At 37.1% G+C, this 24761-nt stretch overlaps 4 protein-coding genes and 1 long non-coding RNA gene across 7 annotated transcripts; 2 read left to right on the top strand and 3 right to left on the bottom strand.

Moving 5' to 3' along the window:
* Positions 1 to 156: 156 nt before the first annotated feature.
* LOC119995282 lies at positions 157 to 4061 on the bottom strand. The gene is made up of 4 exons (XR_005467649.1): positions 3840 to 4061; positions 2693 to 2881; positions 2505 to 2551; positions 157 to 268 (listed from the first exon to the last, which is right to left on the bottom strand). It is a non-coding gene; the product is annotated as an uncharacterized LOC119995282 (long non-coding RNA).
* Positions 4062 to 4380: 319 nt separating this feature from the next.
* Positions 4381 to 8244, top strand: LOC119987451 (mannose-6-phosphate isomerase 1-like). The gene is made up of 5 exons (XM_038832375.1): positions 4381 to 4985; positions 5498 to 5665; positions 6243 to 6452; positions 6573 to 6839; positions 7704 to 8244. Exons 1-5 carry the CDS (start codon positions 4629 to 4631, stop codon positions 8028 to 8030), a joined length of 1329 nt encoding a protein of 442 aa, XP_038688303.1. The 5' UTR covers positions 4381 to 4628; the 3' UTR covers positions 8031 to 8244.
* Positions 8245 to 8810: 566 nt separating this feature from the next.
* On the bottom strand, positions 8811 to 10776 carry LOC119995054 (40S ribosomal protein S7-like). 2 transcript variants are annotated; one of them, XM_038841416.1, is made up of 6 exons: positions 10672 to 10776; positions 10135 to 10219; positions 9938 to 10011; positions 9719 to 9842; positions 9207 to 9389; positions 8811 to 9108 (listed from the first exon to the last, which is right to left on the bottom strand). In XM_038841416.1, exons 2-6 carry the CDS (start codon positions 10207 to 10209, stop codon positions 8977 to 8979), a joined length of 588 nt encoding a protein of 195 aa, XP_038697344.1. In that variant the 5' UTR covers positions 10210 to 10219; positions 10672 to 10776; the 3' UTR covers positions 8811 to 8976. The 2 variants fall into 2 exon arrangements, with proteins under 2 accessions (XP_038697344.1, XP_038697346.1); XM_038841418.1 differs by having other exon boundaries at positions 10135 to 10284; positions 10672 to 10755.
* A 293-nt stretch (positions 10777 to 11069) lies between these two features.
* LOC119995601 (pumilio homolog 12-like) lies at positions 11070 to 13085 on the top strand. Its single transcript, XM_038842112.1, has 7 exons — positions 11070 to 11569; positions 11664 to 11826; positions 11922 to 12085; positions 12195 to 12450; positions 12539 to 12640; positions 12816 to 12828; positions 12934 to 13085. The coding sequence occupies exons 1-7, from the start codon at positions 11070 to 11072 to the stop codon at positions 13083 to 13085; spliced, it is 1350 nt and encodes a 449-aa protein (XP_038698040.1).
* A 750-nt stretch (positions 13086 to 13835) lies between these two features.
* On the bottom strand, positions 13836 to 24734 carry LOC119995135 (putative clathrin assembly protein At2g01600). 2 transcript variants are annotated; one of them, XM_038841533.1, is made up of 15 exons: positions 24491 to 24734; positions 24323 to 24392; positions 24123 to 24220; positions 21444 to 21582; positions 21154 to 21281; positions 19343 to 19435; positions 19152 to 19202; positions 18022 to 18087; positions 17877 to 17942; positions 17627 to 17707; positions 17454 to 17534; positions 16886 to 17041; positions 16696 to 16777; positions 16481 to 16617; positions 13836 to 14501 (listed from the first exon to the last, which is right to left on the bottom strand). In XM_038841533.1, exons 1-15 carry the CDS (start codon positions 24578 to 24580, stop codon positions 14148 to 14150), a joined length of 1692 nt encoding a protein of 563 aa, XP_038697461.1. In that variant the 5' UTR covers positions 24581 to 24734; the 3' UTR covers positions 13836 to 14147. The 2 variants fall into 2 exon arrangements, with proteins under 2 accessions (XP_038697461.1, XP_038697462.1); XM_038841534.1 differs by having other exon boundaries at positions 16481 to 16602; positions 24491 to 24733.
* Between the last annotated feature and the right edge of the window lie 27 nt (positions 24735 to 24761).

The following is a 24761-nucleotide window of genomic DNA, read 5'->3' as shown; positions in this document are numbered from 1 at the left end:
TACCTATTGCTGTACACAACTCAGAGAGATTAATTTGCTTCCATAACAATCGCGGAAATGCTAATCCTATATGTTTTAACCACGTTGTTTCAATCGTACAAAATGCTGACCATACACGAAATATACACTACATAACTTGCTCTTTAATCCTGTCAGGCCATTCTCTCATTTTCAGCAGGCTTTCAGTAAGGTAAAGTTCAAGTTGCAGAAACTTTATGGTCAAATTTCAGCCAAACATTGAGCAATCGGCCTGCCTTCCGCAACAAATCTGCAGACACATTCAAAAGATAGAAATGATGGTTAAAGAGCTTTTTCTTTCTCCCAACCAAAATTCAGTGAAAATAATTTTGGAACACCATAGGAGATGCAAATATTAAGATAGTTTGAAATCCAGTAGGAACATCGTCAAGCAGATCATATTGCATTTCATCCCATGGCTGCAATTAAGCTACATAACCATGGAATCGTGTCAACAAAAGCAAATGAGATAATCCAAGGAAAATCATATCATAAGTTTATAAGGGAGAAGAATAAAAAGTACATGTAGCATAAAAGTGGAAGGAAGGAAATATGTTGAGCACTAGCCAAATTTCATCTTCACCTAAAACTCTGCTCTCAGTTACTCAGAAGCCCAGCATATTTCAATGATACTATTTATTTCAGATTGAATGTTTCATGGCTATAGAAATCTATTTTTAAGTGGAATGTGTGTGTTTAAACAACTGCTCATGGATGCTAAATAAACATCGAAACAACAAATTACCAATTTGCAGCACTTTCAGTCAGCAACTACAAATAGGGGCAAATGCAACTATATATCCACATCAACATCTGGATCCTAGTCTGAATTCTGGCATTTCATCATCTGAATCACGAAAATATATTATCTCCCCCTCACTAGTGTTCTCACTTGTTTGTAATTTCCCAAAAGGAAGTACAACATTTGCCCTCTCAATACGCTCTTTCTCAGACAGCTGTAAACTGACTAGCATCTATTAAAAAAAAATCAATCCCATGCAGGATAACTGGATAAGTAATACTGAACAAAAGTACATCCTAAAGTTCTACTTTACTCATTCATGTAGGCATGCCAATTGTGTAGGGGATGGTAGATTCCACCAACCAAAATGGAGTTGCACAACCAACCTTTGGCACAAGGCTTTGATTAACTACTCTATCCCCAGATGAAACAGATTTAAAGCTGATCCTTGCTTGTTCAATACTTCAATATGGAATTCTTCACACTAATGACAGGAGTAAACATATTATCAGTTCACTTCATAATCAGTATCAACGATCCAGAGAGACAAAGGGATAGGTAAGGCAGACAGGAAGGGAGATCACCAATACTCAAACCATGGTTCCCAGGATGTACAAGGCGGGGGAGGGAGGGACTCGAACCACGGTTGTCAGGATGGAAATAGACCATCCTTGCCAATCCAACTTGTGGCTGAAACCTCACTTGAAAAAGGCTCATACATGTGGTGCAACCATAATTAATTAGATCATATTAGCATATAATTACCGACTCATACGCATGTGGTGCAACCATCAATTGTTAATGGCCTAAATAAGTCAAATAGACCATTTGAATGGTTTGATATATGTATTTTACATTTTCCCAATTTAATAAATGGAAAATAATTCCACCAGTTTTACAAGTATGCACTTTTCTACTGATAGAAGGCACAACACATTAGAAGTGATAGCAAACTTCATTCCCATATCCTAGTATAATGTTTTCATTCCACTAAATCTACCAATTTGAATGATGAATTAGATTTTAGTTCCCTAGAAAGAGATCTAATCAATATCAAAGAATTTGGTTTTTTGGATTTTAAGATTATGAAAAGGAAGCTCGCCTTGTCCAAAATGAGACAATAAACTGTATCAGTTCGTAACAACTTATAATTGGCCAAATCTTGAGTACAAGATCATAATTATATAAATCCATTTTTTCCTTCTGCTCACCCATAAAAATGATCAGTACTATCAGGGCCCTTATGCAGGAAGTTTCCTACTATAAACCAGCTAGGAAAAAAATATAATATTCTTCACATAGACAATTGTGATTGAAAATTACAAGAGGCATGCCAGCACTAATAATGCCTTTACTCTATTGTGCTCAACCTAAAACCCATGAAAATTACAGGTACGTCATTGCCACCAGGCAGGAAGTTTACTTGCATGCACTAATCTAGGGAAAAGATAAGGTTCTTCACATAGATGATTCACATCAGAAAACTCTCCACACAAAAAGGCAACACTACAACCATAATTCTTGAGCATATTGCCCAGAAAAGAAAATGGAAAAAGATCAGATAAATAGGGTTAACAAGATACCAAAGCAATATGTGGACACTGTACTCTTCAAGATACAAGCACACCCAATTGATCTTGTAAGAGCACTCACAGAAACATCAATTCGATATTTTCTATTAAAAGAGAATATATTCAAAACTATCCACATAGTCACGATTGCAATTTGCAGGAAGCAGGATTACCGAATCTATGGCAACAGAGAAATGTTCTTTTCCACGTCCACTTAATCCTGCAAGTAAAGAAAAATCCAAATCTTACATAACAATGGAACAAGAATCCAACCATTACATATTCGACAGAACACAATTTATCTTCACTATTAATTATTTGCGTGTAAAACTGACCTACAGATTTAAAGACAAAACATTACCTGTCCCCTGTTCAATAATTGAAGAGTACAACTTATCCAAATCCCGCAAATCCTTACAAAGACAAGCCACTTCTGATGAAACTTCCTGGGAAATATCCCTAGTATTTGCAGAATCCATTATCTAATCCTTCCAACCCAGAGGATCAGCATAACAATCCAAAATTCGAATCTTGTAGCAATCAACCCCCACTAATCAAGAAATAAAGGAAAAGGTCAAATCACCGTCAAACGACCTTATCTTCCAGAAAAGTAGGGACAAAGAACAATTCAATTTCCAAGCTAATCAACTAAAAGTTCCCTTTCATTCTACAACCATGTGGTTTCTTTCAGTCATTTTCTCAGTAAACAATTACAGACCAAAGCATATGCACATATACAGCAAAGAACATTCACCATTTTTTAGACGAAGCAGGATCGGATCCTCTTCTCTTCAACAGGTCCACATAAAACGCAACAGCCACAATACCTCTGTAAGCAAAATGCCAACGATTCACATAAAATTATTGAAGTACTCTACATTTCGAAAGTTGCGCTCAAACTGCGTTCCGATGCCAGTGAACTGACCGGGGCTGGGACTTTCCCGTCAAAATGTTAGAGGATAGTTGGGCGAGAAAGTGAGTGAACACATCGAACGCAAACGGCGAAGAAATGGAGTCCTCAACCGTTGGTGGTGGCGCGTACCCGCCTTCTAGAGCGCCATCTCGAAGCGCTCTGCTAATAGATTCCGCCATTATTGATGAAGCTAAGATAGATTTGGAGTGGAGATGCTAATAAAACCCAAAACCCTATTTAGAGAAAGTTTGGGATTTTCACAATTACATCTGCCCCTTTTCTTTTAAAAAAGTAGCTAAAAGTGTCGGTTCGACTCTCAATTTAGTTATTTTTATTTATTCATATAAAAAAACAATTTCCCTTTTCTGTTTATTTGTTTTTAAATCCTAATCTCCAATCAATTCCTTTCATCGAAAGTACACGAAAAAAAACACATTTCTTCTTTTCCTAAATTTAGTAAAATTTTAAAAAATTCAAATCATCGTTGACAGAAAAAAAAAAAAAAAACAGAAAATGGTAGGCCCAAGGCCCACTAAAAATAAACAGAAACAGAAACGTCGGTTACAAGTTCCCGTACAACCGCATGGGAAAATACCTGTAAAACGAAGCATCTGACCGACCACCACTCCTTCCGGAACTTCCCCTCTCTGTCTCCAACTGTAAACGCCGTGACTTTCCTCCGTCATCACGTCATCCCTCAAGTTTTCATCGAAAGTACACGAAAGAAAAGGAAAACCAATTTTAGGGGAAGTTGGGTTGGGGTGTCATTGGATTTCTTTGACTAAGTTAGGATTTCAATGTCTTTGAATAACCTTTTAGTTGGAAAAAAAAGAAAAATACATATATATATTCTTAAAATTTAAATAATTAAATATAAGACTTTAAAATCAGAATATATGATATCTGAGAAAATCAAATCTAATGCTAATAGGAGAAAATTGATTTTTTAACAATATTTAAAAAAAATAAAAAATTATCGAGTAAAACTACCAAAATTAAAATAAATTTGCCAGGCTTGAATGAGAGAAGGATGGCTAGAGAAATTAAAATGTTCTAATTATAGAAAATTAAAATGCATTATATATGAGTTCCTTCTTGACTCTTGAAAGAAAGGACTCTCTCCCCCCCCCCCCCCCCCTCACCATCTCAAAGAGTCCGTTTTTTTTTTTTTTCTCTCTCCAAATTCCGTCATTTCCCACCATCTCATCGGTTTCAGGGACACTCACATTTCTCTTCTTTGTCTCTTTTTCTCTTCTTTAAGTAACTTCCCTCTTCTCTCTTGGGCTTATTTCCCTCTTTAAATAACCGCTTCGACCAGTCTATGCCAACCCAATACACACGGCATATTCTCTCCCCATTTTCGCTTGCTTGAGTCGGAATCGTCATGACGAAGGAGTGGTTATCAATGGAGGTTGTCAACAATGATGATGGGTCGTCCTCATTGAAGCAAAAGAGGGTGCAGAGGCTCAGATGTTCCGTTCAGAACTACGATTGGGGAAAAATTGGCGAGGATTCGCAGGTCGCCAGGCTGTACGCGTGGAATTCTGGGTCAGAGATTGACCCGGATAAGCCTTACGCGGAGCTTTGGATGGGGACCCACGAGTCTGGGCCGTCTTATCTCGTGCCGCGGCACGGCGGTGGAGAGAGCGTGTCTCTCAAGTCCTGGATTTTGAAGAATCCGAATGTGCTTGGTGCGAGAGTTCTGGACAAGTGGGGGTCCGATCTCCCTTTCTTGTTCAAGGTATGGTAGTTTTCTTCTCCATGAACTCTGCATTTATATATGAAATTGATTGCTCAGTTTGTGTTATATTTTACAGTTTAAATTGCTTCTCAGCGATTGATTTCTGGTAAATCTTTTGCGAACTGGGAATGCACGTGTTAAATTCATGTATATTGAATTCATATTTAATCCCCTGTCTTTTTTGGGATGTTTAATAATAATAGTAACAATGATGATGATGATGATAATAGTTGTTGGTGGTGGTGTTGTTTTGGTTGTTATTATTCTTATTAAAAACTACTTATATTTAGATGTAAACCCTCCATACGTATGACAAAGCTTCACGAGTGTTGGTGAATTTTGAGTTTGATAGACTATTCTCTACAGGTTAATAGGTCTAGTTAGATGTGGATGGGGATACTTTGGCCGCAATTTGAAAGATTAATTTCTTTTGAAGTGCAAAGGAGTACCAAAACATTCGGTTTTATTTGGTTTATGGAGGTTTGAATGAGTTTGATTTGGTGTCATGCTAGGTTCTTTCAGTGGAGAAAGCATTGTCGATACAGGCTCACCCAGATAAGGAATCGGCACAGACTTTGCACAAGTTGCTGCCAAATGTTTATAAGGATGACAATCACAAGCCAGAAATGGCTTTGGCAATAACAGAGTTTGAGGCCCTTTGTGGTTTCATAAGTCTTGAGGTATTTAATATCACATCTATTTATTTTCTATTTTCGGCATGAATACTTTGTTTAGATCCCTGCGAATGATTTTGGATGGGATGACTGTGATACTTGTCAAATTGATGGTCTGGCTGTCAATGAGCAACCGGGTCTGAATATTTTAATGCTCTAAAACAATGAATAAGTTTATCTTCTAATACATGAGAGAGCTCAGATAAAGTATGGAATATATGATTGTATATTGCTCTTTAAAGCATATCAGTATGGTTTTTATGAACCTTTTTTGACGCTCATTTGAATTCCTCAAGACAGAGCACCAAAGCAGATCTGATTTTTATGAACTTATTCCATATAATAATATGTTAAGCACAAGAGAAAATGGATGAGAGAGTTCTCTGCCTAGGTTTGGGTCCCATTTTTCCATGCTCAATTTGGTTCCATTGGATTTCAACTGTGATTGGTTGCAATGAGAAAATAATTGTTGATTTGGTTTTTGGTCCTCTGGTGTAAGTATTCTAACAGTTATTCATTATGAGGGTGCACTCTTGTCAAACTTATATTCCTTTATATGAGAAAATTGTTATTTGTCTTTCAGGAGCTTAAGGGTGTGCTTCGCAATGTTCCTGAGATTGTAGAGTTGGTTGGTAGTGCAGATGCTACCCAACTCTTGAATATGAATGAGCAAGATGTTGAGAAAGTTAAATCTGTTTTGCGATCAGCTTTTACCCAACTCATGTCAGCTAATAAAGAGATGACAACAAAAGCAATATCCAAGATGAAACTTCGTCTGCACGGGGAAAATCAGGTCAGCTGAACTGTTTTACGCATTATCTATCTTTTAATAATTATATTTTCTGTTAGAACGTAGCATGATTAGAATATAATGGCTTACCCATGTGGATTTCCCATTTTTTCCTCCCTTCAGTTAAGGCAGTTAACTGATAAGGAACAGTTGGTGCTGAAATTAGAAAAGCAGTATCCTGCTGATATTGGTGTCATATCAGCCTTCTTTTTCAATTATGTGAAGCTTAATCCTGGCGAAGCATTGTATCTTGGGGCGAACGAACTGCATGCTTATATACGTGGAGAGTGTATTGAATGCATGGCAACATCAGACAATGTAGTGAGAGCTGGCCTCACTCCCAAGCAGCGGGATATCCAAACCCTTTGTTCCATGCTTACATATAAACAGGTAAACGAAATGAACTCAGATATCTGATTGAGTTTTTGATTTTATATTAACCTTTAAGATTTTTAAGTGAGGCATTAAATGAACTCCGTTGGGTTCTTGGTGATTGTCATATCTTAAGTACACGAAAGTAATTCAGAATTTAAAATACCAACTTCATCAGATGATGCCTTATTATTGTAGGTAACGCCAAAGAATAATATTTATTACGATGGTGCAGTTTTGGTTGGTGAATGCATTAAAGCAGAGTCAGTTCACATGGGCAATTGCTTATTGAGTGAAAAAATAGGAGATTTATTGATGTCTATGATTATTCGCTCTTTGACATGCTCGTTGTTTTCCTAAGTTGATTAATTAATGGAAGTTAAATATTTGCTTCTAGGTATTCTTTCTCATGTGTATGCGTCATATATTTATGTGTGTCTGCTCATGACAATGTTGTTTAAAAGATATGTAAACATGTTCCAGCATTGTAATTTTCTTCGCCGTCAACATTGTTTCTCTTTATCATCCTATGTTCTCACACCCTTACGATAAGTCTATAGAGGAGTGCGATGCATCCTCTCCATAAGTGGGGGTTGTGTGCTTTACTGGAGAAACGCACTGAGTGAGTGATTGTTGCCTTGTTGGTTTTTTGTTGTGAACAGTTGATTGTTTGTTGATACATATGCTGGTATGGTGTTGCTAGACATTATATTGGCAAAACTCAACTAAGGCGTTTACAATCTTTTGTCCCATTAGCAGTCTATAAATTAAAAATTCATCTTCTCGTGTGCATCTGAGGATCTTGATGATGATAAGTATTTCATGGTTGCAACGCTGAATGGCATTTTGACAAATTTAAAGTTGATTCGTTTCTTGTTACAGGGCTTCCCCGAGATACTGAAAGGATTTCCTTTGAGTCCATACATAACAAGATACCTACCACCTTTCGATGAATTTGAGGTTGATAGGTGTGTTCTTCACATGGGAGCATCCACAGTGTTTCCTGCTATCCCTGGGCCTTCCATTATTTTGGTCGTAGTAGGGGAAGGAACAATGCTAGCAGTAGCATCAAAAGAAGAAGTCTGTGAAGGAGACATTTTATTTTTGCCTGCAAATGTTGAGATTACTTTAACAACTGCTTCAGAGCTGCACCTGTATAGAGCAGGAGTGAATAGCAGGTTCTATCAAACATTGCGACTCGGAATGTAGCAGCAGCATACCGGAAGAGTATATATATATTATTTATTGCTTTCACTTTTTTTTATACAAGAATGTAATATTTACTAAAATTGCACCTAAGTGAGCAGCTCACAATGGAGTAAAAAGAGCATAGCATTAGTAATTTTATCATTTCCAAAATGTACTCATTCTTTGTAATTTTATTTGCAAAAAATAAATAAATTAGATTCATGTTTCCCTTGAACACACTTAAATTATCAGCTTTCTATATAGGTGTATAATGGTGGTGGATTGAATCCACTTGGCCCACATTAGCTTTATTTATCTGTCAAAAAGGGACCTACTGTTCGAATTTAACCAGCTTTAAATGTTTCTCTGTAGAGTTGATCACGCCACAAGGCCAATGAAGGTAATTTGCATCTTTTGTAATCTAAAGTCTAAACCATATGGGGCCTAGTTTACAAGACAGCGGATAAAAGGTGATAGATTCTGCTTAGTTAGTAATCTGAACCAACAGATAAAGGCAATCACAAAGAAACACACATGAATTGCTCCTTGAGTCCAATATTCATACTGCTGCAATTCCACTTGCAATGCAAGAGATTGAAGACGAGTAACATGAAATCTTTACTGAATAAAGCAGTGCTTCATCATTTATAACATTCACTGCTCACAGTGAATTGACAAGCAATGAATTGAGTTCTGAATTCAGGACCAATGTAGGAACACCATCAGCAATTCAGTGGCATATGATAATGATATTAGCAAACAACCAAAAAACAGATTTTTCTTTCAAAATAGTTTTGAGGATTTTCAAATCACACAAAAAGAAACAAGATCCTCTATCTTAAAAAATTGTGCCAGCCTATGCTAAAGGATTCGTACATCAAGTCTAGAGGAAAACTTCCTGAGTTTCAACTGTAACCTAACTAAAATAACAGATAGACTAAATAATGCCAAAAAAACAAAACCCCATTCAAGCAGCTACTTGTGCATCAGACGCCGGATATTCAAAAACTACATCTTTCCCAGTGAGCTTCCTGTAAACCCCAGAAAGTGACTCCAGCTTATATGCCGTGTTGTTCTTCTCCTTTTGGTCCAAGAAGATCTGACAGAGGTTCAACACAAAATACAAAATTTTGATATAGGAAATGGGTTTGAAACTGAGAAAAAACAAAGGTTATATATTCTGTAGTTCTTTCCTACCTTCATTATTTTGGATCCATCAAGCTTGTATCTGATGCGTTTCCCAACAATTTCAGCAGGATACACTACATCCTCAAGAATTGCCTCGTGGACAGATGTTAGCGTGCGGGAACGGGGACGCTGAACAGCAGAGCCTTTTTTTGGTGGCCGCACAATCCTTCTGGTAGCAACGAGGACGACATCCTGCAAAAATAGCCACCTAAAAATCAACATTCCTAGAACTCATAGACCCATGTAGCTGACCCCAAACTTTTGGGATAAAGGCATGATGATAATGAATTGATGATGATTCCTTTCAATTTGAAACATCCAAATACCATCTAAAGAAATTGTTGCTAAGAAATATAAATATAATATGCTTTCAAGTTCAGTAACTATTTTCTATCCAAATGATAATTAACTTTATGATGGAAAAGAAAATCCAGTAAACATGCATCATGATTCATGAAACTTTTTGCAAGCTTGTGAAACAAGTTTTACAATATTAAAAAATCATAAGGATCAATCTCTACCGATCCACTGAATTTTTTCTCTAGCTCTCTAACAAGGCGGATATGAATCTTGCGATACGCCTTCCTCAGTCTGTAGGGAACATAAACGACAAGAGCTCTGCGACTTCCAGCAAAGTCCATCTGTCTGTAGATTAACAAGGATTTCTTATGATTAGTAAAAATGGAACGATTAGCATGCGGAGTTTTAACAGTAACAGATGAAACCAGTAATATTCATACACAGCAGAGTTGATGAACAGATCTTTTAGGTCACTTTTTAGCTCCGGGTTAGTATTCTCCAAATCAAAGAGCGCCTGCAGACACATCAAGTATTCACTCAAACAGGAGGAAAAATAAAAAAAAAGAACAAAAAACTTCTGAGTTCGCTTGAGACCAAAAGCAAGGACAAAGATGAGAAAGCAGCTTAAGCAACTAACCTGTGCAACTGTCACCTCAAATTCAGTGGGTTCCAGGCCCTTGTCTTTTTGGATTTTCTTCTGGCTGGTAAACATCTTGACAAATCTGCTTGCAAAGAGAAATCATCGACACAATAAATTGTTCGTCCTGTACTTGCAAAGAGAAATCATCTAACACAGACATGCAGTCGGAAAACCCAATGGTTAGAGAATATTCATTCATCTATGTTCACAGTATTTCAGCACAAACAACGTCAATCATTTAAATCATGAACTAATGAGAAGAAAATAACGGTAACATAATTCAAAAACCAGCGAAAACAATAAAACGCATCTACCCAATCCTAATAGCATGTCTAAGAATTCACGGTTGTATACGTATGCGCAAATGCTAAACCCATATAGCAAAGAAAAAGTAAAAAAAAGAAAATTTGATCCAGAGAATGAAACAGACAGGACGACACAACACATCAAAGAACGAATAGAAATCGGAAGAATTCGAGAAGCATTCAAGAAACTAAAAAAACAGGAGAGACCCAGTTCATGAGTGAAGCTCACCAAGCAGCGAAGCGCAAAAGGGTTGCGACTTGAAGACTCTGGCCTCTGCTGCTACTGGGGGAGGAGGTGAAACGAAGATGAAAAATGGTTTAATAGTAAGTCTCGTTAGGGTTTAATTGGACGGTGGAGAATAATTGAGTAACTGGGCCAATGTTAGCCGACTTTTTACATGGATCACATAGGGCCAGGACCAGGACCAAGCCCAAGCCCAAGACATTATAATTTTGAAAATCAATTAAAAAACTTAAGCTTCTTAATCTTCTTTAATCCGACTCTAAATAGAACAAGTAATCCTGATTAGTACCACCATTGATCCTCTATGTATATAACTGTAATCTTCACTGTTTAATTGATTCTTGGCTCACTTCCTTCAATGGGTGACTTCGGTTCATTGATTCATGACATGCTGCGTTGCGTTAAGGCGATTCTCAAAGGTTTGTCATCCTCCTACTCCTAGCTACTTCATCTCTACATGTTCTGGTACTAGTACACTGTCTTTGTTTTTAACTTTCAAAGTGAGTCCTGTGATAAATTTTTTTGCAGAAAATAAGCGTAGAATGGTTAACGATCCCGTCGAAGAAATTTGTTGTCTTATAAATGGTGAGAGTTGCTACAAATGTGATTGGGATTTCAACTATTTCCATCAATGGTACATAGATTATAACAGAAAACTGTTTGAGGATATTTTGAAGACTTTGGAGAAGAAGGACCGAAAACTGATATCAGGGGTGTTCGACAGTCTTATCGACACAATCCTCATGTTGATGACTGACCAAGATGGACATAGAATGTTTGTGAAACTGATTGAATCTTGTGAAGAAGATCAGTTGTTGCAGATTGTACTCAGAATCAGTAAGAACTATCGATGGTTTCTTGATGCATTATGTGGCGAATACGGGTAATGTAGAACTTTTTGTTATGTGGGTTTATTCTGTTTATGCTGATAATCAATCACCTAAAAGACTAATACACACACTAATTCTTTTGAACAGATCAATCTCAATGAACAAGCTGATTCAAGTGCATAAGAAATCACCATTGATATCGATCATTGTGCGTGGTCTGTCCATCGGATTTTTTAACTTAATGACTAATAGACATGGAGCTAGTGTTATATTCCAGTGTTTGGAGATCCTCACCCCCAAGAAGAATAAGGTAATTTTTTTCTTTTTACAATCTTTTCTTCTGTAATAGGGTATTCTTCTTCTATACCTTTTTATTAAGTTTGTTCTCTCTTTCTTTGATTTCAGTTATTATTCATAGCTGCTACAGAGAACTGTCTTCGACTAACCACGCATCAGCATGGATGTAAAAGCTTCCAGATTTTCATGGAGCAAACGAAAGGCTCGTATAAAGATAAACTCTTAGATATAGTGTCTGATCATGCAGTGTCTCTGTCACAGGACTCTTTCGGGTAAGTTTCACTTCCTATCCTAATTTCAGCAACATATATATGATACAGATTGCTGTCAAAACCCTATTCTGTCTTCTTTTCTCGCTGAAATTTATCGAAATTGTCTCAGGAACCATGCCGTGCAGCGCGTTTTAGACTTGAAGCACCCTGTTTATACTGCAAAGATATGTAGGAACCTTAAAGGTCACTATGTGAGGCTCTCAATGCTGAAAGGTGGTAGCTTTGTGGTAGAAAAATGTTTAAGGCCGTCTCCGGTTATGAATTTTGTCGTTAAGGATCTGCTTCAGAGTGGCCGTCATCTCCAACAACTTGCCGGAGATCAATATGGGAAATATGTGATCCAAACAGCATTAGAAGTCACAAAGGTAAGTCCTTGAACTTTGATGTTCTTGAAAGTTTGTTGTTTTTTTTTTCCTTTGAAAATATGCCAACAGGAGAAAATTTTATTTTCAGGTTGCAGAGCCTCCCTTACACAGAAAACTTGAAATGGAGCTGGAGCAATATCAGAATCATCTTGCGGATTCCAGATATGGAAAAAACGCTGTCCGATCGCTTGTCAGCAGCTTTTGATTTGTATTAAAAGAGAACAAAAAACTCAGCAAGCTTTTTGCTGTTTGATGTTGGTAGACTAGCTCTGTTGGTTCTATGATGAAATGGATTGCTGTTTCTGTGTGAAAAATTGTTGGAAAAGATTTATATCAAGTTTTATGTAACTATATCGTTGTTTTAGTTATTTGTTCGAAGTAAAACCTGAATCTTTGTTGCTTTGAGGATGCAAAAAAACAAAACAACTAGAGATGGCAAATCTATGTCATTATTGAGTAAAAGTTGCTCCAAGATGCAAATAGGTTATAAAACCTTCAAACCATTAAGCCAAGATAGGAGAGCTTTTGCACCTTTCTCCCAAGAACAATCCAACATCATGTCATGGGCAACTCCTTCAACACATATTGGCGAAACAGATCATCCTCCTTCGTTGAAGGGAAAGAGAAGTTTTTAAGGCTTTGGCTGCCAAGCTGCGCGCGCGTCACCTGGTTAAAAGTGGAAAACAATTGACTTGGTCTTTTGGGCTTAGCGGCCATGAAAACCATTTGAGCTCTTTGACGGACTACTCCATGGTTTTCAAAGGGGTATACATCGGGTCGGATCCTAAGTTATCGATCGGGTCCGACCCGATCCAGTGTTTTACAAGATGGAATTCACCCTACCGGTAACCATTAACATGATTATCGGGTGATCCAATAACCCAAAAATCCATAAAGATAGCATTGTGGATCTTTATTCGAACCAGTTCAATAAGAACCGGGCCGGACTGGATCACCAGGTCGGGTTTCAATACCTAATGTACACCCTTAGCTTTTATGCAAGTCTCACAAATAGTAATATTTAGGTGTGTACTGGATGAGCAATAACTTACAAACTGTGTCAACGAAATACCTTTAAAATTATGTGAAATTTTCATGTACGAGCTCAAAGTAGAAATGGAACCCCGAACTTTTAGAGATGACACTCTCTTATAAAAATAGGGTAGAAGCTTATTCCTTTATTGTTGTTATTAGAGCATCCACAATGTGCCCACACTCCAAACACATCAATTCTTCTGCAACTATCAATTTAACAAGTACTACATTTCAATACACCCACAATGGACACACTTGAGCAAACACTCCACTCTCTTTTTTCCTCTCTTACTTTCCATCATCTCTCACTTAATTAAAGTTGAACTAAATTGACCATACTATAATTGATGTAGATTGTGAAATAATCGAACTTTATTAGTACATACAAGTCCAAGTGAATACAATGAACCAAATCATTTACAAGGTACCAACCATAACAATCGTCTCCGGTACCGTACGCGAGTACATGGCGATGCCTCATATCAGAGCAACTACAAAAAAATTTGTATTATGCTACACAAATAATTGATCAATTTTGAGAAGCACCAATTTAAACTTTGATGGAAAAATAAACGCAAACCTGACAAGACAGACGAACAAACAAAAACAGAATGGTGTGCAAGAAAAACCTAGATTACATTATCAAGTATTCACATAAATTATCACAAAAGACCTGAGCTCCCAAATGGATTGGTAGTTTGTTGATGAGGAACGGGATTTCCAGCAAATGTCCCAAAGCCTGGGTCACCGAAAGGATTTGTTGGGGTCATCATCACATTTTGCTGCTGAAATGGCTGCTGGTAAGTAGGCGGGTATTGCGTGAAGGGATTGGGCGGCTGTTGACCCATTGCGGCCATTTGAACAGTGGGCGGGGGTGCAATGCTATTAGACACAGCAAAAGGATCCTGTGTCTCAAACGGATTTGGAGCTGCTACTCCATATGCTGGCTGCCGGACAGCTCTATATGCTGCTTCATCATACAGACTATTGAGCGTGAGCGAGTCCAATCCACCAGCCTACAATTCATTGACAACACACACCAAGATCAGTTAAATCCACCAAAAGGGAAGTACACCTCCCCCCTTTCACCATACAAGTCCTGCCTTTGAAATAAGAAAAGCTGTTGGTTGTTTCACCATCTAGAAAATATCACAGGTTTTTTTTTTCTTTCTTTTGTTTATTATGAATAAATTGATTTTAATTAGTTGTTTTTAGCGTATCTTCAAAGTGTTCGAAATCCTAAGGAGTTTATCACAATTTTTTCTACATGTTCATGAGATATTATGGGTTTCACTTTCAAGTGCCATCATCAAGTCCCAGGGTCTCAAGTTTGAGAAGGAAATAAAAAAGTCGTCAACATCAGGTTTTTAGAAAAAAAGTCCCCAAGATCAGGTTTTTACTTTGTATCATTGTTGCCATAGGCAACCATAGATTCCACTTACGAAAAGAACTTGTGTTGACCAATGAACAACTGTTGCAGGGCAGCAGCCAGTATTATGTTTTTTTTTAAAAAAATATTTTAGTCAAGGGTCAGGAGGATTCCCTTTTAATTACTTTTCCAAATAAAGGCAGGCCTTACACCTTAACCCATGAAGCCTACGTGCTTCTAGGTTTTCTAATATTGCTAGTCTTTCGTTGCATATTTAAAGGCTTGCTTGCCTCAGTAATCAGAGACTGAATTTGCACAGCAATAATTTGCAATATGAGAGATTGCTTTACAAGCTCAGTGAGAGGCTGAGAGGGGAAGGTGAGCCTATCCGACCCTACCTACCTGAGAGATTTAGGGCAATACTATTCTAATTTAAAGATTCAGCCACTATACTCTTGTTTTCTGGATGCTTTATCTCAATTTTAGAAATCCAGGAATTGCGAATTTTTGTCCTAAGGTTCTTGATTTTGGGATTAATTTGGGGTTAGGGGTCTGGTTCTTTCAATGCTAAACAAAATTTACATCAGTAGTTTAAAAACTACATCAGCAACATTGCACCGCTAGTCCACAAAATACGCCTTAACTGCCAATTATTATTCTTCTGTTTAGGTCCTATTGTTCTGTTTGGTGGTCATCAAAACCAGGAATTGAGAATTTCTGTCCTAAGGTTCTTGATTTTGGGATTAACTTGGGGTTAGGGTTTCTGGTTCGTTCAATGATAAACAAAGTTTACATCAGTAGTTTAAAAACTACATCAGCAACATTGCACCGCTAGTCCACAAAATACGCCTTAACTACCAATTATTATTCTTCTGTTTAGGTGCTATTGTTCTGTTTGGTGGTCATCAAAACCAAGAATTGTGAATTTCTGTCCTAAGGTTCTTGATTTTGGGATTAATTTGGGGTTAAGAGTTTCCGGATCATTCAATGCTAAACAAAATTTACATCATTAGTTTAAAAACTACATCAACAACATTGCACCATTAGTCCACAAAATACGCCTTAACTACCAATTATTATTCTTCTGTTTAGGTCCTATTGTTCTGTTTGGTGGTCATCAAAAACCACACATCTAAAGTACAAGGAGCATAACGGCTTAACTAATCTATGGGCACATAAATCTAAACCAGAACACAATTGCAGAAAACAACAGATATCAGTCCTACGGACATGAGTGTTTGGAGGAAATGTCAGCTCAGCTGTCCATTGGGCATGTTGGGCTGGGGAATTTTCGGTTACCAAAAAAATGTGTTTGGTGGAAACCCTCTTTCTCCAGCATAATATTCCACTACATGCTTCTCTCATTTCAGTCTTAACCATAATCCCTGTTTTTTAACCTTAATTTTTTAATAGTTTCGTGGATCTTATTAACATGCATAGACAAAGTATTTCTTATTCGCATATCTTCAATATACAACACTATGATTCTACAATGGCTCAAGCAAGCAATAACAGCCAGCACCTTCAACAGTTTACTAATCTCACATTAGAATGGCTGTACATGACATATAAATCAATAAAATTAAATAATAAGAACACGATCAAAAAAGTAAAGGCATAGCTTACCAGTTGCCGTTCATTGGCCGAGGATAAGTTGCTACTTGGGGCAGTGACCAGAGCAAGTTCCCAACCAGTGGGATCATAATCTTTTGCCTGAGTAGCGCTTGAGTTAAATGTTGGCCCATCATCTGCAAAATAAGATCCTTTAGGTGAGCATCCAAGTAAGTGAAAATAGTAAACTAACATAACCAGGTAAGGTCAGAAGGACAACTGAGATTCACCAGATTCTGTAGGTACTATGGCCAAAGCCAAGGCATTTTGTTCCTCAATCATGGATGCATTTGGTGCACCATAATCCAATCCCTGAACCACCAAAAAATGAGAAACAAAAGAAAAAAAATAAAGGAAGAAACAACGTAAGTTCCCCATGAACATTGAGCAACTTGACAAAACTCAGAACTGACAGATTACCAGTAGATCTCCTGTCTCCATGTTAATCTGAGTTGGGTTAGCAGGAGTGACATCAACATTAGACACAGCAACCTCATCAGAAGGTGGAGGTTCAGGTTCATCAGTGTCTGATTTTGTGTCTTCAGATGGACCTTCTTCTGGCCTATATGTCAGAAGCTGTTCAAAATGACAAAAAATTAAATCATATCACAATATCTACAAGTACAATGTTCAATTTCAAAAGATACAAGTTGACAATTACAGATCAAACCCGCAATCAAAACAATTGGCGTGTACTGTGTTGTCACCACAATAAAAAGGCTTCTTCAAAATCAAGCTTAGGTACTTCAAAAGTATAATTCTTGAGAATCTCTTATTAATTTGCTAATTAGTAATTACATTCTTTCTACTCGCTAGCATAGCAGAGTCCACAGTTTGACACCATCCAAGTTGTCTTATAAGTTATAACCCCTGGACACTTTATCTTTCTTCACAGGTCTAATTTGTAGGTTGTATCAATTCATAAATAGATAAACACCGCATAGCAAAGGAAAGAAACTTGAAAGAGATAATTTTGCACACTACTGACCAATGGCTCACTTGGAACAGTAACCACGCGAGGGGCCTCCCTTATGTACTCTTCCATGGTAGTAAGAAAGGATTGCGGCGGCTGAAGAAAGGTCAACATAATGTTAACATAGATGAGATCACTGCAACAAGGACACCATTTAAATAAATGAAGCATAGAGTCCCAGTCAATACCTCTCTCAGAACAGGAAATTGGAAATTCCTTGCAAGTTCCAATCCTCTGCAAACCTCATAGAAATCAGAAAGGCTCCCAGCCTAGACAAGAAAGCCAAATTTGCTCAATAGAACACCAAAACTCAAATATGCTATGACAGTAGATGGGTTGATATATCTGTGGTTTACCAAGTGCACGATGGGTTCAATGAGGCACAACCTCAAAGAGGTTGCACATCATAAAAAAACAAAACAAAATAAATCAATTCACCTGCTGGCCAGCTCGTTTGTAGATATCAAGAGCTTTCATAGCTTCATGTCTTGGCATCTCAAAAAACTGCAATTACACCAAGTTATTCAATAATGAAACAAAAATTAAGCATGGCTAGAAACCAAAAATTAAAAGGCCAAGTCACCTTATCAACAAGATTGATTATTCCATCATTAATAGCACAATAGATTTTAAAGCTCTCCTTCAGTACCTGTCAAGTGCAGGGTTCAAAATAGGTCAACAGAAATCATCATCATCATACTTCGGATTCATGTTCATATATTTCGACAAAGTTTTATGCTGTCTGCCAGCTCACAACTACCCTCATTTGTTCGTGCTCAGGACCAGCTGTGTTACTAAGCACCTAGCAGTGTAAATCTTAAAGTTTGCATTTTAATTGATGTTTCTTTACCGGAAGGTGGGTGAATGGAAATAATATTTTCTGCTACTATTTTCCCGACAACTCATGCAAGTCTGACCACTTTGGGGAAACAGGGAAGAGAACCAGAGGAAAACAATGGCATAAACTCTTCTGATAAAATATAGTACTTAGTAATGCGACATCCATGGACACAAGCCACACATTTGCATGCAGGCATGGGTAATATTTAAAAGCAAGGAAGTCATGATGAAGTTTATCGAAACAATGTAGCAATAGGCTACTCAATTATAGGTAATTAACCAATATTACCTCCTTCCCCTGGCCCACAGAGAGGAGGACATAGCTTCATTTCCACTAAGAGCCTATTCTACTGATGCAAGTTATAAGAGTGCACAGAGCAGACAACAACCACCTTAATTATTTCATGTAAAGACTGGTTATTTTATCACTAAATCAATAATGGCACGTGGTCTTCTAAGTTAGATTAATTTTTTATTCATAACTTCCTATCTTCAATCAGTTGACGATCGCATCGCTGCTACACACATAAATCAAAAAGAAACAAGAGGTTCAAGAAGAATATTTTAAGATGACACCAAAGAGAAGTATATTAGTAGATTGTTGCTGCCTCCAATATCAAAAAACACTCGAATGAATTTTTGTTGAACTTCTTGCCAATAACATCTGCATTACTAACACCACTGGATCCAATCTTTACTAATAAATTACAGCCTATTCTTGCAAATTCTTAACAATAAAAGAAAAACGGTGAATAATTTAAATGTTAGAAGAAATAAACAGAACCTCAATAGAATATAGAAAAAAAAAAGATTTCAGTACAAAAAAGAAAAGAGATTGTGCATCAATGTGTGCAGGAGAGATCCTGAACATACCAGTGCCAGAGCATACTGTATAACATAGTTGGCAACAGCTGCACCTTCAGGCTGTTAAGTTAAAGAGAAGTATCAATGTCTTTGGTTCTTCCAAATTTCCATGCACTAACAACAAATAAAGGAGTCGAACAAAATAAGAGTGCACATTAAAGTCAGGCTTTATTATAACTTATAAGTAACAAGGAAAGTACCCGGCAACTAATAAGACGATACAGCAACTGCTGCAAAGCAGGCAACTGCTCCAACAGATCTTCACTGTCTAATTCTCGTGTTTTACTGTAGCCCTGCAAGTTCAAAACGAGCAATGATCAATAATACCTATCACATAAATAAATTACCAAAAACTTCATCGTGCCCAATGCAATCTTCAATATTAATAGCAACTTTTAGTGTACACAACCAGTAATAATTATCCAGGGCACCTTCAAGTGAAACTGAAGAAATAAGAAGGAAAATATATTTCAAGTAGTACATCATTGGCATTAAACTAACGAAGTACTAATAATATTCATATACTATTTGTCACATCAAAAGAATGCATCATATCTACGAAATATTTCAGCCTGATAAAAATTATTGAACCAAGAACACGATAATCATTGATTGTTGAAAAGTGTCCTCTAAAGTCTAAACCAATAGGAGACCTCCATAAGATTTCAAAAGCTCAAGAGAAGGCCTTAAAATAATTCTCAGAACTTGAGCATAAGTAATCCTCACATTACAATAACCATTCAGATAACTAAAAGATACAAGGAAGAACATTTGCAACTTTGTTTTCTAAGTTAAAAGAGGACACTTGCCAACACTTCAAATTCATGAGTTGCAACCGTCAAAGACATGATACCTAACATAACAAATCCCAAGTCCCAACCTCCGCATTCTAAATAGCTCTTGCACTTCTTAAGACGAGTTAAAAGACTATGATAAGCATCTTCCCAACATTAGCAGTCACAGGACTCCTCAGTTTTCAGAAAGGCTGAACTGTTAAATATAAACCATTGCGAGATTATAAAGACTCGAGACCCTGGTCAGTGGCCGTCAAAATTTTTGTGGAAACAAAGTAAGTTGCAAAGTTCCAGGTAAGAAGGGTAAAGCCTTCACCTAGTGGTGTGACCCTTCAATCATATAATCTGAAGCATATATCATAGCCACTATGATCATATGCCTTTTCATTTATTTGCTGCTAAGAAATAATGAAAACAACTAGATTTACAATAAAATATACAGTCCCATGATTCCGAAAAAATTATAGCACCAACGACATAAATAGAAAGAATTCACAAATAAAAAGGCTTCCTTAACCAAGTTTACAGGCTGATACAAGGAGAGAAGCAGAAAGGAAAAATCATTTTACTCCCATCACATTCCATACAAGTTCAAGAGGCGATAACCCTAGCCCAGCCAACTGAATGAACCAAACAAGTCGAGGAGTTCCTGACAATAATAGTGCTGGGAAACCACAAAAATCAATAATCCAAATCCAACATCATTTATAAAGTCTCCATATGACATTGGCGCGCTGTACCCAAAAAGATAATAAAATAAATTCACACAAACTCTAACGTCAGAACAACCGAGTATATTCTTGAAAAGTAAGAAAACAGATCAAAGATTCTAAGCTCTCGGAATGAAAAATACAAATTTATCAATTACATGAGCATTATATATAGAAGATAAGCACAGAATCTGCTACTCCGGAACTGCCAGCAAACAGATCTAACTTTGACATCATAATTATTTGGTTTTCTTGCTTCTGTCTTTTTAGAAAGAATAAGCAATTATTTCAAAAAACAACTTTGGAAGCTGCAACTCCGAAATATAAACTGGTTCCAAAACTAAACCCAGAAAACCGAAAAAAAAATCATCTTTGTAGTTTTTCTTTACAAGTTTCATAATCTAGGGATATATTTAACCATTCTTAGAACCTGTTCTCTTTAGTATCACATCTCTTCATTTTCTTTTAAATCAAAGTAAATGTAGAGTCCACAATTTTGTAAACTACCTTATCCTGTCCTTGAGCAGGTCTCGGAAGTCGTTCCGATTCAATGTCATACTTCAAGATCTTGAAGCACTCAAGTCTTTCCTCCAAGAACAATGCATATGTACGTACCCAGCAAGAGCAATCCCATGCTGGAAGGCAAAAGCACACAAAATAGATGTTCAGGATCGCAGAAAGTTCCCTCCTCTTTTAAATGCAAAAAGCTCACACAATGATACAATTATCTCAACTACAAGGAAAAGGGTGATAAAAGGGAGAGGGAGAGGGAGAGGGAGAGGGAGAGGGAGTGAGACCTATAGGGCTAGAATCATCCTTGAAATTAGAAAGTTGGAGAATGCGTCCTCGCTGGGAGAAATTAAGTAGCTCCTCTCTAAAAGTAGGATCACCCTCCCTTAACAATCTATGGATTGCAATGAGTGTTTTTAATGCCACCTGCCACACACACAATAGAAAACCGCGTATCCTCATTAAAAGTATCAATTGCATATTTATATAAAGCACACCATGTACAACTACAGCTTACTTCAACACTCCCCTGACAGAAAATTGAGGATGTAATGCACAAAATGCAACGATGGAAACATCAACTCTTAATCTATACTATCAATGATACATAATGTTAGAATATGTATAAATGATATGAAATACCCCAACCAAACAAGTTAACTTATCAGGTTGAATGGCAAAGTAACTAATCTTAACATGGTATCGGAGCAAGAGGTCTTTGGTTCAAACCTTAGCTCCAATGCCATGTTAAGATTAGTTCCGCTGACATTCGACAAAATAAGTCAACTTTTTGGGTGGCGGGAGATTTGTTGTTGCCCCAAGTGCAGGCCTTTGTGTGTGCATGTTGTTGCCCCTAGTGAGGGCCTTGTGTGAGAGTAGCTCTAATATTGGGCCTTGTTTGTTGTGCACATGTTGGGCAGTCGGTTTGCATAGCCCACACGTGAGGGGGAGTGTTAGAATATGTATAAATGATGTGAAGTGCCCCAACCCAACAAGTTAACTTGTAGGGTTAGAATAGTAACACATAATAACTTTATATCAACCATTTTTACTGCATTATATGGTCCCAAGGATGGATAAAGTAGTAAGGCGGTAGTATGTTGAAAGCCAATTTGCCAAAATCTATGCGACATAAAGATACACCCAGAAGCTACATGTTGTGAGACTAAGGAGGACTGCAAAAGAAATAAACTATAAATTATGAAATGGTAGGACAAGAGATGATGTTATAGGCTATTTAAGTTAGGTCGATTATTCACATTAATTGAATTCATCAAAATAACAATGAGTTGATATGTTATACCTCATTGAGTTAAGGTTTATTGGGCAAAATGAAAAAGTACAACTGGCTTTTGATCAACCAAAGTGTATACTTGAAACTAAATATTTTTTCTTTCCTAGGCTAGTTAAATACCTACCTATGCTTATGCTCTAAAAGAAATACTATATTGTCAAGACAGACCATGCTTAAAATTAATTTATTGAAAGCTGAATGTTGACGTCGATGCTTGAAAACAAAAGGAAAAGATATTTGACCTAAGCTATAAAAAGCTCCGAGTGAAGATAGCACAAGAGAAAAAATTGCCCAAGATGATATAGGTGCATAATGTAAGGATGCGAATACCATAGTTCGGAAAAGGTCAGAAATTCAAGTAGAAGATTTTAAATGACGGGAGCTATGCCCCAAAAATAAAAGACATGGATGAAAGTAATAAGAAAGGATAACGTTGTGATAAATTATTAAATTAATTAAGAAAGTATAATTAGATGTGATGGAGGGTGCATGAGCATTTAGAGGGTGGATCCAAGTAATCTTGCTAAGCATTCAGGCCAATAACCCTATAACATATTATAACACTAGGACTTATTGCTGTTGTAACGATTCATAGTCCAGTTGCGTTCTCCTTATATCTAAAGCTAATTTAGTAGTTTGAATGGCTTCCCTTTGTATTCATTGTTGTGATCACAGTCAAGCACTGATAGAAATTCCCTTTTTCTTTATTCAGAGTCTCCCTAGTGAGTTCATGTGAGCTGGTACCATCAGAGTCAACAAATAAACAGGCACACTACCAAAGGCTCAATTAGAGGATATTATAATTGCACATCAACTGGCACAAGCTCTGTTCAATGGCACAACACAACACTCTATATGCATAGTCTTAGGTAGAGTTTACAACTTTAAGATGATATCATGAGACATTCCTTAGGGGATTACATCATATCGAAAGAAACTTTCAACAAAGGAAATTTCATAAAGAATAAATCAAAAATGCATGCTGCAGTAACAATAATTCTACAAGTCCTTTCTTACGTTTATTAACTCATCTAATATCTAATATCTTAATGCAAATTAAATGTGATTTTCTTGGACACATTCTATTTCAGAATTGGCCATGGGCTACTAACCGAAAAATTCCAATGCGAAGTTAGGAGCAATGTTATAAAATTGGAAGTAGGATAAAAAAGATTAAAGCAACTTTTAATGCCGTAGTGGTCCAAAAGGGTGTTAAAAAGGAAATACGACCCGAGCAAATGGCTCCCACTATGGTGATAGAGGTTGTTTCTGTGGTTTAAACTTGTTATGTCTAGGTTGCATTGAAGCAACCTGCGCCAACATTTTCCCTTGTTCAAGAAGGGTGTTGCAAGCAATACTAAAATTAGTCTTCAAGAATAACCATTCTGAGTCTTCGATCACAACAAAGATCTAGTTATTAGTTAAGCAGGAAAGCATGATAAATTTACACCAATGAATACTAAAAAATTGTGATTGCATTCAGCAATCCATACATATATCAGAAGGGAGTACAACAAAGTTCAAAGTTCAAACATCCAGAACTAAATAAAATGAACCACTATAATAATCAAAAGCAGGTCTATGAACACATAATAATCCCAAATCCCAATCCATTTCAAACAAAAATCACCATCACAAACACAATAAAATATACGCAGAATTCTAAACATACCGTCCAATTGTGAGTCTTGGCCAATCGACGGGAAAGAGCATGAATACAATAAGCAACATCTGCTCGAGGTCGAACCGCCGATGTTGCCAGCAAGATTTCTGCGGAAGAATCAAACAATTACAGATCCGCATATTCAAAATTGGATCCCTCGATTATCATAAAAATTCAAACGCTAAAAAGAAAAGGAATAGAAAACAGACTTCGAAGGTGTCGTTCCTTGGGCGGACACTCGACATGATTCGTTGCTTTGACTATGGCAACATCCAACTCCTAATCGCATAACCCAATCAAAACGCACAAAAAACAAACAAATCAAATTGTGAAAGACACGGAGATGGAGAGAGATTAAAGATGGTGCGAAGAAGTACCGCGTAATCACTGTTGACATGGGCGAGACCAACTTTGGTCGAGTCTTTGAGGGCGCCATAGGCCTTTCTCCACGTCTGAAGCGTGCCCATTTGTACGCTCTACCCGCTCAGATCGCCCTCTCTCTCTCTCTCGGTGATTACTCTTACGTGGTGATCGGTCCTGGCTTCTCTCTCAGTCCCTCTGGAGAGATGGAGAGTTTTGATTCGATCAAAAAAAGGCGTCGCAAAATATCAATTCTTTGTGTTTTTTTTTCCTTAATTTTTTTTTCTG

The sequence above is a fragment of the Tripterygium wilfordii genome, chromosome 3, assembly GCF_013401445.1.
Source record: "Tripterygium wilfordii isolate XIE 37 chromosome 3, ASM1340144v1, whole genome shotgun sequence".
In the NCBI taxonomy this organism is placed as follows: domain Eukaryota; kingdom Viridiplantae; phylum Streptophyta; class Magnoliopsida; order Celastrales; family Celastraceae; genus Tripterygium; species Tripterygium wilfordii.
Note: the sequence above shows the minus strand (reverse complement) of the source record. Positions and strands in the feature narration are given on the sequence as shown.